General features: G+C 43.9%; 1 protein-coding gene across 1 annotated transcript in view; it reads right to left on the reverse strand.

Moving 5' to 3' along the window:
• The window catches only part of TRPM8 (transient receptor potential cation channel, subfamily M, member 8), an 86280-nt gene extending 77080 nt beyond the window's left edge, over window positions 1-9200 (reverse strand). Inside the window, exons 1-3 of the mRNA XM_015426383.1 lie at window positions 9111-9200; window positions 7646-7719; window positions 5004-5160 (exon numbers count right to left, since the gene is read on the reverse strand). Of these exons, the coding sequence (XP_015281869.1) occupies window positions 5004-5160; window positions 7646-7719; window positions 9111-9200 (321 nt within the window). The remainder of the gene's footprint in view (window positions 1-5003; window positions 5161-7645; window positions 7720-9110) is intronic.
• Window positions 9201-13906: the final 4706 nt, after the last annotated feature.

A 13906-nucleotide genomic window follows, 5' to 3' on the forward strand; every position in this document is an offset into this window, starting at 1 on the left:
ATTCTTGCTGCTGTTAATATATATATTATTATTACCTTATGATTTTTTATGTTATCCGGGATCATGTTTAATAAATATGTTTCGGGTTTCATAGGTATATTTAGTTTGAAAACTTCTCGTATAATTTTATGTATTTTTTTCCAAAATTTTTGTATTTTCTCACATCTCCACCAAATATGGAGATATGTCCCTACATTTTTCCCACATCTCCAACATAAGTTCGATGCTTGTGGGAAACATTTGGCTATTTTTTCAGGGGTCCAATGCCACCTGTAAAACATTTTATAGATGTTTTCTTTATAGGGGATTGCTTTCATATATTTTATTGACCTCCACGTTTTATTCCATTGAGCTATATTTAAGGGGGTTCCTATCTCTTTATCCCATATCATCATTGATTTTTTAATGGTATCTTTTTCTAATGCTTCCTCCAATAGTTTAGAGTACAGTTTCTGGATTAATTTATCGTTAGACGAGAGCCATATTTTATCTATTTCATTTTGAGTTGTATAGAACCCTGTTTTTTTATCAATCGCGTATCGAGTGTTGATTATATTATAATCCCACCAAGTTGTTTTAATATTTTCTTTTCTTAGTGCTTCTTCTTTTTTGAGTTCCATTTTTTCATTTAGGAGGGTGCTGTATGTTAGTTTGGAGTTGCCTATCATTACTGATGGTTTAATGAAGGCTTCCAGAGAGGAAATCCATAGAGGGGTCTTATTATAAAATTTATTTTTTATGATGTTCCAGGTTTTCATTAGGGCTGCTCTTATTATGTTTGTATGGAAACAAGAGTGGATTTTATCTTTTCCATACCACATGTATGCATGCCATCCCATTGGCAAATCTGCTCCTTCTAATATCAAAGTTCTTTCATCTTTAAGTTGGGCCCATTCTTTGATCCATGTCATTGCTGCTGAGTGGTAGTATATCTGCCAATTGGGCAGTGCAAATCCACCTTTCATTTTATTATCTTGTAGGTACTTAGTTCTAATTCTTTGTCTTTTGGATTGCCAGATAAATTTATTTGTTATTTTCTCTAAATCATTAAGGAATTCATAATTTTTTAGTATCGGCAGGTTTTGCGCTAGGAACAAGAATCTTGGTAAAATATTCATTTTTATGGTCGCTATCCTTCCCATGAGGGACAGGTGTTTTCGTTCCCAGTTTTTCAGGTCGATATTGATTTCTGTGAGGAGTTTTTTATAATTGTTTTCAAATAGCTTTGCAGTGTCATCTGATAACCAAATGCCTAAGTATTTGGCCTTTTGTACTATTTCCATTTTTGACATCTCTTTTAATTTTATTATCAGTCTTGGGGAGCAGTTTTTGACCATTATCTTTGTTTTTTGAATGTTAATTTTAAACCCAGCTACCTGACCAAATTCTTTTATATTATCTATTAAGTTTGTCAGTGTTTTTTCCGGGTCTTCCAACACAAATATTAAATCGTCAGCAAAGGCCTGTACTTTAAATTCTTCTCCTTTTATTTTCAACCCTCTTATTGTTTTGTTAGATCTAATTTTATCAATTAATGTTTCGATTATAAAAATAAATAGTAATGGGGAGAGGGGGCATCCTTGCCTTGTGCCTTTTTGAATTTGGATGTTTTGGGACGTTTCGCCATTGATTAGTATTTTGGCACTTTGCTTATTATACATAGCTTTGATCATTGTATAAAAATTTTCCCCACACTCCCATAACTCTAGTTTTTTGAACATATAAGTCCAGTTTATATTGTCGAATGCTTTCTCTGCATCTAAGAGAATCAAAGCCATCTGCTTCCCAGGTTGCATTGCGTAATATTCTAGCACATTTTATATTTCTTACGTTGTTTTGTATCTTTCTCTTAGGTAGGAATCCTGATTGATCCTTGTGGATTATTTTTGAAAGCACTCTTTTCATCCTATTGGCCATTATTTTTGCAAAAATTTTATAATCAGTATTTAATAGTGAGATGGGCCTATAATTCTTTATTTCTTCCTCAGCAGAGTTCGGTTTGTGTATCAGAGTAATCAAAGCCTCACTCCATGAGGCAGGGATTACCTTTGACTGAGGTATATTGTTAATCAGCTCTTTAAATGGTTTTGAGATCTGCTCCTCAAATGTCTGATAAAATTCTGTTGGAATTCCATCAGGACCTGGTGATTTCTTTTCCCCCCCGTCTTTTATCGCTTCTATTATTTCCGTAGTTTCAACAGGGTTATTTAGTATGTCTAACTGTTCCTTATTAAATTTCCCTTTTTCCGTTTTTCTTTGGTAATCTTGTATTTCCTCCTCTCCTATCTCATCTTTTTTATATAGTTTCCCATAAAATTTTAGAATTATCTCTTCTAAATCTTTTTGTGAAGTCATTTCTTCCCCATTCTCATTTTTAAGTCTTTTTATGATTCTTTTTTCCTTTTCTTTTTTTAGCTTATAAGCAAGCCATCTTGTAGGCTTATTGGCATTCTCAAAATAATATAATTTTGCCCTTTCTATTTTTTTTGCTGTTTCTTTTGTTAGTAGTAGGTTAAGTTGGTGTTGTATCTTATTAATCCTGTTTCTTACATTTTTTAAATCTTTTTTTGATTTTATGTTTCTATTTTCTTCTTTTTGTATTTCTCTGGTTAGCGTTTCGATTTCTTTTCCCTCTTGTTTCTTTTTCCACGCCCCCTGATTTATCCACCACCCTCTTGTGAATGCTTTAAAAGCATCCCATATTATCTCTATGGGGGTGTCTTTGGAAGTATTATTACTAAAAAACTCTTGTATCAAGGTTCTGGTTTTCTTCACTATCTCTTTATCTTTCAATAAGCTTACATTCATTGTCCATCTTGGTTTCCTAGCATTTGTTTTAAGTTTTAGAAGTATCGGGTTGTGGTCCGCAAAGGTACAAGGTAGTATTTGTATCTCCTCTATGCTCTGGACAAGGTCTATCGACACCCATGCCATATCTATTCTCGACCAGGCGCTATGTCGAGCTGAATAGAATGTGTATTCCTTTTTATCTATATTTTTAATTCTCCAAATATCTATTAGTGATAGTTCCTCCGCCAGGTCTAGAAAGGTTTTAGGTAGGTTGTTGCTCGACTTTGTCGCCTTGGGTTTTGTATATTTCCTATCTATTTTTGGGTCAAATACCGAATTATAGTCTCCTATTACACAAATTTCTTCAAAGGTTATCCCCATCAGTTTCTCTTGGAGTTGTTTAAAGAAAATGGGTTGGTTTTGGTTGGGTGCATAGATGTTTAAGATCAAGGTTCTCTTTCCCTGTCTTTCGATTGATACTGCCACTCCTCTTCCCTCTTCTAATGCGAATTCTAGCTTAGGTTGTAGGTGGTCTTTTACATATACTGCTACTCCTTTCTTTTTTTTAAATGTATCTGATGCTATAAAAACTCTTCCTAAGTTGGGTTGGTTTAAATATTTTTCTTGTTCTTTCTTTATGTGTGTTTCTTGGATGCATGTTACGTCTGAATTAAGTTTTAAGAGTTGGTGAAAGATTCTTCTCCTTTTATTGGGGCCATTTAGCCCGTTAACATTAACTGATATTAGCTTAATCGTCTGGAACCTCTCCATCTTCTTTGTCTTTGTCTTTCTTGTTCTTTTCTAGGTTTCTATATTGAAACCTTGTAAGAACTTTGGACGTAGATTTATCCTTTCTTTTCCTGCTTCTTTCCTTTTTGAAATAAATGTTAGTCTTTAAGGTGTCACTGGACTTTTGTTTTATTTTGCTATGGCAGACTAACATGGGCTACCTCTTTCCAACTATCAAGGTATGTCAGTATGTCAACCCAAATAATATTGTCCTGTTCTGTAATCATCCATCCATTCATTCCGAGCAGGGCTCTACTGGTAGCAGGAGCTCCTTTGCATATTAGGCCTCACACCCCTAGTGTAGCCAGTCCTCCAAGAGCTTACAGAGCTCTTCTTACTGGGGCTACTGTAAGCTCTTGGAGGATTGGCTACACTAGGGGTGTGTGGCCTAATTTGCAAAGGAGCTCCTGCTACCAGTAGAGCCCTCTTTCCCCACAAGCAGGGCTCAGGCCGGCTTCCAAGAGTTAAATATACAATATACGATAAAGTCAACATTTTACCATTTTAAAACCAAACATTACAGTTAAAAACCTAACCGTCAATCAGATGGCGCCACAACAATCCATCACAAGTGGGCAACTAAAAAGGCAGTCAACACAGAAGATTCATGGCTCACAGTGAATAGAAAAACCAAGCCCTAAGAAGGGCAAGAAAGGAGGAAAAGAAGGGAGGAGAAGGAGATCAAGATCAGGGAAGGAACTTGATCAAGAAAAATAAAGCGAACAGCGTGGGAGAAGGGGAAAACAGAGAAACAGAGGGGAGAAAAGGGGAAGACAGCTGATCTGTCTAACTGTCACTGTTCCCAACCATATGCCTGGTGGAACATCTCAGTCTTACAGGTCCTGCGAGTCGGGGGCAGAGCCAAAAAGGCCTTGATCCTGGTCAAGGACAGTCAGACCGCTTGGGGGCCAGGGATTAGCAATAAATTGTTACCTGATGAATGTAATGCTCTCTGAGGGGTATATAAGCGGAGGCGTTCCTGTAGATACGATAGTCCCAGACCGTTTAGGGCCTTAAAGGAAAGCACCAAAACCTTGAACCTGATTCGATACTCAATTTGGAGCCAGTGCAGCTGGTAGAGTTCTCAGAGGGGGTCCCAGTAAGGACCCGTGCCGCCGCATTCTGGACCAGCTGAAGCTTCCAGAGCAAGTTCAAGGGCAGCCCTGCATAGAGGGAATTACAGTAGTCTAAGCGAGAGGTGACTGTTGCATGGATCACTGTGGCCAGGTCAGTGCGGGACAGGTAAGGGGTCAGCTTCTGGGCTTGGCAAAAACGGAAAAACGCTGTCCTTGCCGTATTCATGACCTGGGCCTCCAATGAAAGGGAGGCCTCCAGGATCACACCCAAACTCTTGATGGAGTTTGGGCCTCCATACAACCAGAGGCTTTTCGGGGATCCGTACAGCAAGAGGCTTTTTAACTCACCTTTCCTCTCTTGCCCAGGTTCTCAAATTCAATGTCTCCAAAGGCATCTGTTGGGAGTTCTTTGGTGTGTTTCTTGTAATTCCACTTCTCTTGATTATTAATCTGAGTGCCTTCTATATGCTGAGATTTTGAGTAGCCACATTTACACAGGTTGTCACTGTCAAGGTGAGCATATGTGGGAAGAGACATTACAGTTAACCATCACATCGTTCAATTTGCTTGTTTTATCGAGACACCATGCCCAGGAGAGCAGTTTCCCAAGCTAACTAACTATCTTAGGGCAAGTGTCAACCCATTCCAAAGCGCCTAGATCCTTTATTTCAGTCTTTGCAAGCTATGGGTATCAGGCAATCAAAAACAACAACACAAGATCAGCAGAAGGAACTATTTACTAGGAGTTTAATTATTTAACCACATGAGGAGATAGAACAAAGAGTTAGCAGCGCATTCAGGACTTCTTTGAAAACAGCTCCAGGAACAGATGTAATGTGTGTTCAGAGCCTCAGGTTGAGGTAATTGCCAGGAAAGCTCTTTGCCTACTCTGCTAGGTGAAAAAGGCAAATGTCTCTGTCAGGTTTTTGCTTTGCCACAACCTCCATTGAGGCTACTGCAATGCACTCTATGTGGGTCTGTGTCTTGAAATGGATGCAAGGTTGTGGCCAGCCTAGAATTTGTTAGCAGTACCTGGCTTCTGCTAGGAAGATCTAAAATGGTCTCTCTGGACAGTGATTAGCAGAGCTTCTAATTTTTTTAATTCGTGTTTCTGTGGAGCTGTAGCATGTGACTTCGGGTGATTCTGCATCGGCTTTTCCCTCCGTTGTTTTACCAAACCCACATTGGAACGGAAATGCCCCTCTGCACTGCACGCTGCTGTCACTTTCTTTGATCATCGGATTTTATGCTACCCTCTACATAGATTCTGCATAGATTTATGGCCATTCAGGGGTGACTTCGCAGTCAGTACGGCGTTGCCCTGGGGTATCTGAATGTGGTTTTGAACTGCACCTTTCCCTCAGTGTTGAGAAGATGTGGAGCGAACGCCAGAGGCAGAATCACCCTTTATAGACTAGTTCCTGCTATGTGCTTGGGCGAATCATAGAATTAAAAAGTTGGAAGGGGCCAGAGGATCATCCAGTCCAGCCCCCTGCACCAGGAAGGATGACTTCAAATATCCCTGACAAATAATCATCCAGTTCCTGCTTAAACACCTCGAAGGAGGGAGGACACCTTAGGGGTTTTTTTTAAAGTTTTTTTTTAATTTTTAAACAGTAAAAAGAACAAAATACAGTGAGAATAGTTATCAACAGTAGAATTAGATAAGGTAATAATAAATGTAGAAACTCTGTTCAAATAATTTTGCATGTAATGAAAAACCTAATAGTACTTTTGAGGAACCTTGAACTCAGCAGAGTCAGAGAGAAGCTTCCCTAAATTCAGGAACTGGGCCTTACTACCTTCAAGTCAAACCCATCCCTGTTCTTTCCACGAAAAGGTCCTGCGGGACCTCTTATAGTTCCACAGGGCCTGCAAGACGGAGCTCTTCCACCAGGCCTTCAACTAGGAGCCGCACTAAACACCTGAGGAGCGACCCTGTGCCCCGCCCCACAACTTGCAGCCTGTCCTCACCACGCACATAATTGATCAACTGAGCTGGTGTGAGTATACCACCATGACGACCATCTAAGGCCCCTGCCACACGAGGGAAGAAAGGGACGGCCAAAGTGCTGCTTTTAAAAGCCGCACCTGAATAGGCACGTGGCGACGGGATTATACAGATCCCGTGAGCCGCTGTGCATTTGCTCCCCGGCACGATCAGATACTGGGGAGACGGGGAGAAAGGCACGGGAGTCTGCTGAACTGCGCATGTTGGAGCAGTTCTCGGTAGGTGGTTCTTTTTTGGAGCGGATTATCGCTGGAAGGGCCGGATCGGGGACGGACACGGTACGCTTCCCAGATGTTGCAGTGGGATCGCACCCGTTTGCTCCGCCCCCGTTCCGTCCCTCTCCCGGCCCTAATCCTCTCGTGTGGACAGGGCCTAAGTAATACTGTTTAACTTGAAACCTCTGCTCTCGCACTTTACTTGAATGCTGTTCCAGCACTTTAGGATAACTAATATTTAAATTTGTTATGATGTTTTAGGAATGACTTCAAGTGTATTTATATATGCATTTTATGTAAGCTGCCCTGAGCCTGCTTCGGCAGGGAGGGCAGGGTATAAATTGAATGAATGAATAAATAAATACAATGTTTGCGCGGCCATTGGCGCCCGTCTTTCCAAACAGCAATAGTTTACTCCACATAACCAGTGTAATCCTCTGCTTTGATTACATTGACTGAAGAGTTATAGGAGTTCTATGAAGATTCTTACTCTGACATATCTTGGTATAGGCTGGTGCTGGAGATATCATGATCTCACTGTAATACCAGTGTACTGCTATACTACAGTGGTGGCAATATCTGTACAGCACTGCCAATGCAGGACCAATTTGGGTGGTGTTATGCTGTCTCTGCACAGGGTTCTTCTGTCCCCCCCACCACGGTGATGCTCAAACAAGCTATTTAACATCACACGAAAACAGTCCAAGGCATATCACAGACCCGCAGTTGAAAATTACAGAAATTGACAGTCAATCTTTGCTTACTTTGATTTGACATCTTTGGTAAAAAAGACACATTCTCTCTTCTTAAAATTGTCTTGAATGAAACGCACCAAATCCTTTAGGAGCAAGGGTTGAAAGATTTGGATGAAGTACTCTTCTCAAAATAAAGAAATAAAAGAAACAAACTAGACATTCATTTAGCAGTCGTTTCTTTGGAAAATACACACATTACTTCCAATGCACAACTAGCAAAGGTAGCCCCAATTTTAATTTTCCAGAGCACAATCAGCATAGTATTATAGCAAGAACCCTGCAGAATTGAGTGTTGCTGCCTACTCTTAAATATTCAGGCATTCATCCACAGTATGAGAACCAGTGGGGTGTATTGGTTAGAGCAGGGGTGTCAAACATGAGGCCCGGGGGCCAGAACAGGTCCATCCAGGGCTCTTACCCGACCCTCAAGCAACTGGTATGTATGGAAATGTAAGGTACTCCCCCTTTTATGGTATCCCGGGGGGGGGGAGACTAGTCTTGCATGTGATTAAATATTTATTGGGGCTTTTGTGGGTTCCCCAGTAAACCAATTGCTTTCATTGTTAGGAATCAGTTGCTTTTGTTTGTATTTTGAGTTAAAAATAATATTGTTAATTGGGTTCACCTGTGTCCTTTATATACAGTTTATATCTCCGGTACCTGGCATTACATTTTATGGCACACATGGCCCAGCCCGACAAAGTGACATTTATGTCAGATCCGGCCCTTGTAACAAATGAGTTCGACACTTCTGGGTTAGAGGATTGACCTATATTTTGGGACGTCCAGGTTCGAATTCCCACTCAGTGATGCAAGTCACTGGAGCAGTCACCATCTCTCAGCTTCACTACCTCGCAAACTTATCGTGAGGATAAAATGCGGGGGGGGGGGGTGATGATGTCGTAAGCCAGTTGGGGAGAAAAGTAGGACATAAATACCAAATACATAAATATAGGGCACTGAAGCTTATGAAGCAAGCAGCACTGCAGCCGTGGGCCCCCATTCTTGCTTTCCATAGAATCTGCTGAAGATCAGAACAGAGCACATTCATACAAATAAACAAGAGTCTTGTGACACCCTTAACCATGAATATATTTTTATTCTACCACAAGTTGCCACAGATTACAGCCCACCTCGTCATGTAGACAGAAAGACAGACATGAAATTAAAAAATGGTTGGCAGCAGGGTCAGAAGGATATGCGATGTAGGGATAACAGTAAACAACCCACAAGCAAGCACAGAATCCAGCCTCAGAGGTCCACCATCATATTAAAAAAAATGTCATCAACTTTATGTACTCTTCTGTATACATCACAGTTTCATTTACCATCATTGCAAGAGCCTGGAGGGATTTTACCAATATTTATTATTTTATTTTAAAACGTTTGTAGGCAGCCTATCCCCAAGGGGCTCAAATGCCAGCAGCAACAAATACGTTACTTTGCAAAGAATCAGATTTCACAGCTCACTTACGTTTTCATTGTAGGATAGATCTGTGCTACGAGAGATACTGGAATAAAGACTTTTTGAACTCTCCAAGGTACCGTTTCTTCGGCTTCTCATGGCGCATGTGAAATCAGAAGCAGCCCGCCTGCCCAATGAGACCAAAAAAAGGTTTGAAAGCAAGCCTGGGATCTGAACGGTCGTATTTTTTAAGCTGAAAATAAAGGGGCTCCACCAGTTACTAGGAGATAAAAAAATAAGACCAAGGCCGATGGTGCAAAATAAGGTTAAGATATATTTTATTACAGTGGCTAGGAGTGCAGACTCTAATCTGTGAGGACCGGCTTGATCCCCCACTCCTCCCCATGCAGCCAGCTGGGTGACCTTGGGTCAGCCACAAGTTCTCTCAGGGCTTTTCTCTCATGAGTAGTTCTTGAAAGAGCTCTCTCAGCCACACCCACCTCACAGGGTGTCTGTTGTGGGGAGGGGAAGGGGTTTTTAAGCCGCTCTGAGACTCTGAGTGAAGGGCGGGGTATAAATCCAATCTCCTCCTCCTCCTCCTCCTCCTCATCTTCCTCTTCCTCTTCTTCTTCTTCCCATTGCCTACCAGTTTCGTTTGAGAACCCCACTGTAGCCATCGTAAGACTTCCATTTCTCCTGTAGGACTTCCATGTCTCCTTTGGTATACCATAGAGCCTGTCCTCCAAAATGACATTTCTTCAAGCAGAACTGACCTCTGTAGTCCGAAATCAGTTGTAAATCCACACCCCACCTTTGTGTTGGTAATCCTACTGGTATGGAGTCTAACCTGGGAGAACCGGGATTGATTCCCCACTCCTCCACTTGCACCTGCTGAATGACCACCGGCAAGCCGTAGCTCTGACAAGAGCTGTCCTTGAAAAAGAGCAGCTTCTCTCAGAGCTCTCTCAGCCGCACCTACCTCACAGGGTGTCTGTCGTGGGGAGGGGGAGGGAAAGGAGATTTTAAGCCGCTCCGAGACTCCTTCGGTTAGTGAAGGGCGGGGTATGGCTTTTTTACTCTGATGGTCTGATGCATCCAAAAACAGATCTGTTTTTCTCTCTGTCTGGCAGAAGAGACCACAGATTTCTCTGCCTCTTTGCAACTAATTGTACACACCTCTGAATGCTGAAGCTCGTATCGGTCTCCTGCACCTTTATTGCACCACTTCCCAGCTTCCACAAAATGATACCACTGGGTGCCATTGCTGCAGAACGACTACTCATGCTTCAGTAGTAACACCATTAGAAGTAATTAACTTACGGTAACTATCTGCCAGTTTGTAGCCCCCCCCCCCCCCCCCCGACCCTCGTCTGCAGTCATCCCCCTGGAGCTGATACTCACGGACACCCTGCAGTTGCCGTAGCAGACGGCTGCAGCAGCATTAAAAACCCATCAGATCACAGAAGCTAAGCAGGGTCAGTACTCGGATGGAAAACTACCAAGGAAGGCTGTGCGGAGGAAGGCCACGGCAAACCACCTTTGCCCCTCCTTTGCCTTGAAAGCCCATCGCTGCGGTTGCCAGAAGTCAGTGGTGACTTATCGACACTCACTTACAGTGCTGAGGCAGACAGAGGTATTTTACCCATAAAAGCGGGACATGGAAGAACGGCTGTCAACAAGGACATGCTGTTGTTAAGGGTCGTTTTTCTTTTTTTCCAAAACTTTCCACTCAGCAAAGGCTTTTAAAGAAGATTTTAAAAGGCTTTTGATTAGCTCCCGGGGTACATTAAGGCTGCACGAAGTGGTGCATGTGCCCATCGTGTTTTGGACTACTCAGGAAGTGTACTCCAGACTTGCCGAAGCATCCTCGAAGGCCCGTGCAGGCACACATCATCTGAGGAGCGCAGCTGGAGAGAAGCCGCTCTCCCTGGTGCTGGTGAGGCATTTCATCTGCCCTGCAGGACTGAGCTCAGGCGAAGCCAGGGCTGCTAGTCCCCTGCCAGTGCCAAAGGTGTACAGTGGATGGCTGGTTCTGCACTGGCTTTTCCCTCCATTGTTTTATGACACCCACCTTGGAACAGGAATCCCCCCTCTACATTGCCTGCTGTTTTCGCTTCCTTCGATCATCGGGTTTTATGGTAGCCTCCACACTCCGTGCCGCTTTCGCTTTCTTTGATCATCGGGTTTTATGGTACCTTCTGCATAGATTCATGGCCATTCAGGGGTGACTTTGCAGTCAGTATGGCATTGCCCCGAGGGATCTGAATGTGGTTCTGAGTTGCACTTTTTCCTCCCAGTTGAGAAAATGTCGAGCGAATGCCAGATGCGGAATCGTCCAACGTTGAGCTCACAAGGAGCAAACAGTCATGTCGCCCCCTCCTTCTAAACTTAGGCCACTTCATAAGAAGCTTTTTAGACACAGGTTTGGGGGGAGAAATAAACTGGTAAAATGCTTGGGTTGCAGTATTTCTATGTATGAGGATATAGTTAAGCACAGCTCTTACCGGCAACACCTGTACATATGACAGGATAACTGGGATAACTCAGACTCCTTCCTTTTGTTAAGCAAATTAGCACTCAAAGAGACTGAGGAAATTGTCCAACCTGTTAAGCTCTTGGCTAATACTCTCAAACCTGTTTGTGCTGTAAATCTGCAGTTTCCCCACTAAAGCGTCCCTTCCAAGTTCCTTTTATTGAAGAATGAAGAAGGGAAGGTTTTTAAACCCCACTTTTCTTTACCAAATCAATAATAATAACTACTAGCACTTTATTACATCGGATTAGATGGTTCCAGGACTGTTTTAATTGTAACTTATGTTTTAATGTAACTTATCTGTTTTCTTACGTAAGCAGCCCTGAGCCAGCATTGGCTGGGAGGCCAGGGTAGAGACTTGATAAATAAGTACATAAATACCTTAAGGAGTCTCAAAGTGGCTTACAATGGCCTTCCCTTCCCCTCCCCACAACATGCACCTCATGAGGTAAGTGGGGCTGAGAGAGTTCTGAGGGAAACAGTGACCAGCCAAAGGTCACCCAGCAGGCTTCACGTGGAGGAGGAGGGGAGAATCCAACTGAGTTCTCCAGATTAGAGTCTGCCGCTCTTAACCGCCTACACCACGCTGGCTTTCGGGTCAGCCACGAAGTGTCCCGGCAGATGGAAACGTTTCTGATGCACTAAAAGGTTTCCGACATGTCACCACGGCTATGTTCAATTTGTGTCCATTTACTCTTTCGCATGACCCTTTGCCATATGAGGGCAGCAGAAGTGCATTGCTGACAAGGGATAGCCTCGTTTCATACTGAGTGATAGGCAAACCAGCCCTTCAGGGTATTGTGGATATTCATAATGTTCACAACGTGGATAAAGGGCCTTTCTGCAAACAATTGCTCCTATACCTCTGTTGGTAGGTGCACTACTGATGGAGAGTAACTGTGAGATGAAGATGCTGCCTGTAAGCAAGATCTGAGTCCAGCAGCACCTTAAAGACCAACTAAGGCCCTGTCCACATGAGGGGTTTTGGGCCGGGAGTGGGCCGGATCGGGGCTGGAGCAAACGGGCGCGATCCCACTGCAACATCTGGGCAGCGTTGCGCACCCGTCCCCAATCCGGCCCTTCCCCCGAAGAGACGCATCAAAAATGAACCACCTACCGAGGTGGTTCATCCACGACGGCCGCATCAACACCGCCCGTGGGATCGCCGGCCCGTCCTTCTGCCGGCGCATCCCCGGCTCCTGCCTGAACTGCGCGTGCTCAGACATGCGCAGTTCGGCAGTCTCCCGTTCCCCTACATCGCTTTCCGCGGCATCTGATCATGCCGGGGAGGGAATGCGCCGCAGCTCAGGGGATCAATGTGATCCCGCCGCGGCATGTTTCTTTTGGTGCAACTTTCAGAAGTCGCACTTCAGCCCGTCCCTTTCCGCCCTGTGTGGCAGGGGCCTAAGTTTCCAGGCAAGCCCAATTTCATCCGATGTCGGAAGTGAAGCAGAGTCGACCAGGCCCGTAGCCAGGATTTTTGGGGGCACTGAAATTCACCACCCCCTCCCCCGCTTCTCCCTCAAAGCATTTAAAGGGACGCTTTAAATGCTTTGGAGGAGAAGCGGGGGTTGCACACCTGCACTCCAAGCCGCAAATTCACGACTTGGAGTGCAGACACGCACGTGGTCTCCTCCCACTTCTCCCTTGGAGGTGAAGCGGGGGCACATCAAGCTGTGGATTTGTGGCTTGGAGTGCAGGCGCATGCGGCCTCCCCCCAATTCTTCCAAAAAGTCATGGGGCCTTGGGAGGAAGTTGGCAGGCCGGGCCCCAGGAGGCCCAACCATAGCTATGGGCCTCGGGCCAATTCTGTTAACTATTTGGATGGGAGATCTCCAAAGAATACCAGGGCCAGGAAGCAGAGGCTTGGCTATCAAGCCACTGAACGTCCTCCATGCCCCAGCAGGAGTTGCCAGAGGTCGCCATGACTTCCAGGCAGGGACACACATGCACATAAAATACAAAAATACCCCAGAAAAGAGAGTCACAGCTCCCTTTGTGAGGTATCTGAGAAAGGGAGCTTGGACTCTTTAAACCTTATCCCCTGGAAATTTCGGGTGTGATCACACTGGTGGTTTGGCGTGATATGGCACCTCCTCTAACTGTACCTGTTTAAAATGTTCCAGGGCATATTATCCAGAAAGCACACCCTGCTGCGGGTTACCTACGTGGCCGTCCCCTGTTCAAGCACCCACATTACTGCAGCGCCTCAGCCACGGAGTGCGCTGTCCAGTCATATATTTTTTTAAAATTCAGGTGGGCGCATATGCACTCATGCATGCACATATATGCACGTGCCCTCATGTGCATATAAGCAAAAACTCCTCCCTCC

The sequence above is a fragment of the Gekko japonicus genome, unplaced genomic scaffold, assembly GCF_001447785.1.
Source record: "Gekko japonicus isolate JY-2015 unplaced genomic scaffold, Gekko_japonicus_V1.1 scaffold769, whole genome shotgun sequence".
NCBI classification, from domain to species: domain Eukaryota; kingdom Metazoa; phylum Chordata; class Lepidosauria; order Squamata; family Gekkonidae; genus Gekko; species Gekko japonicus.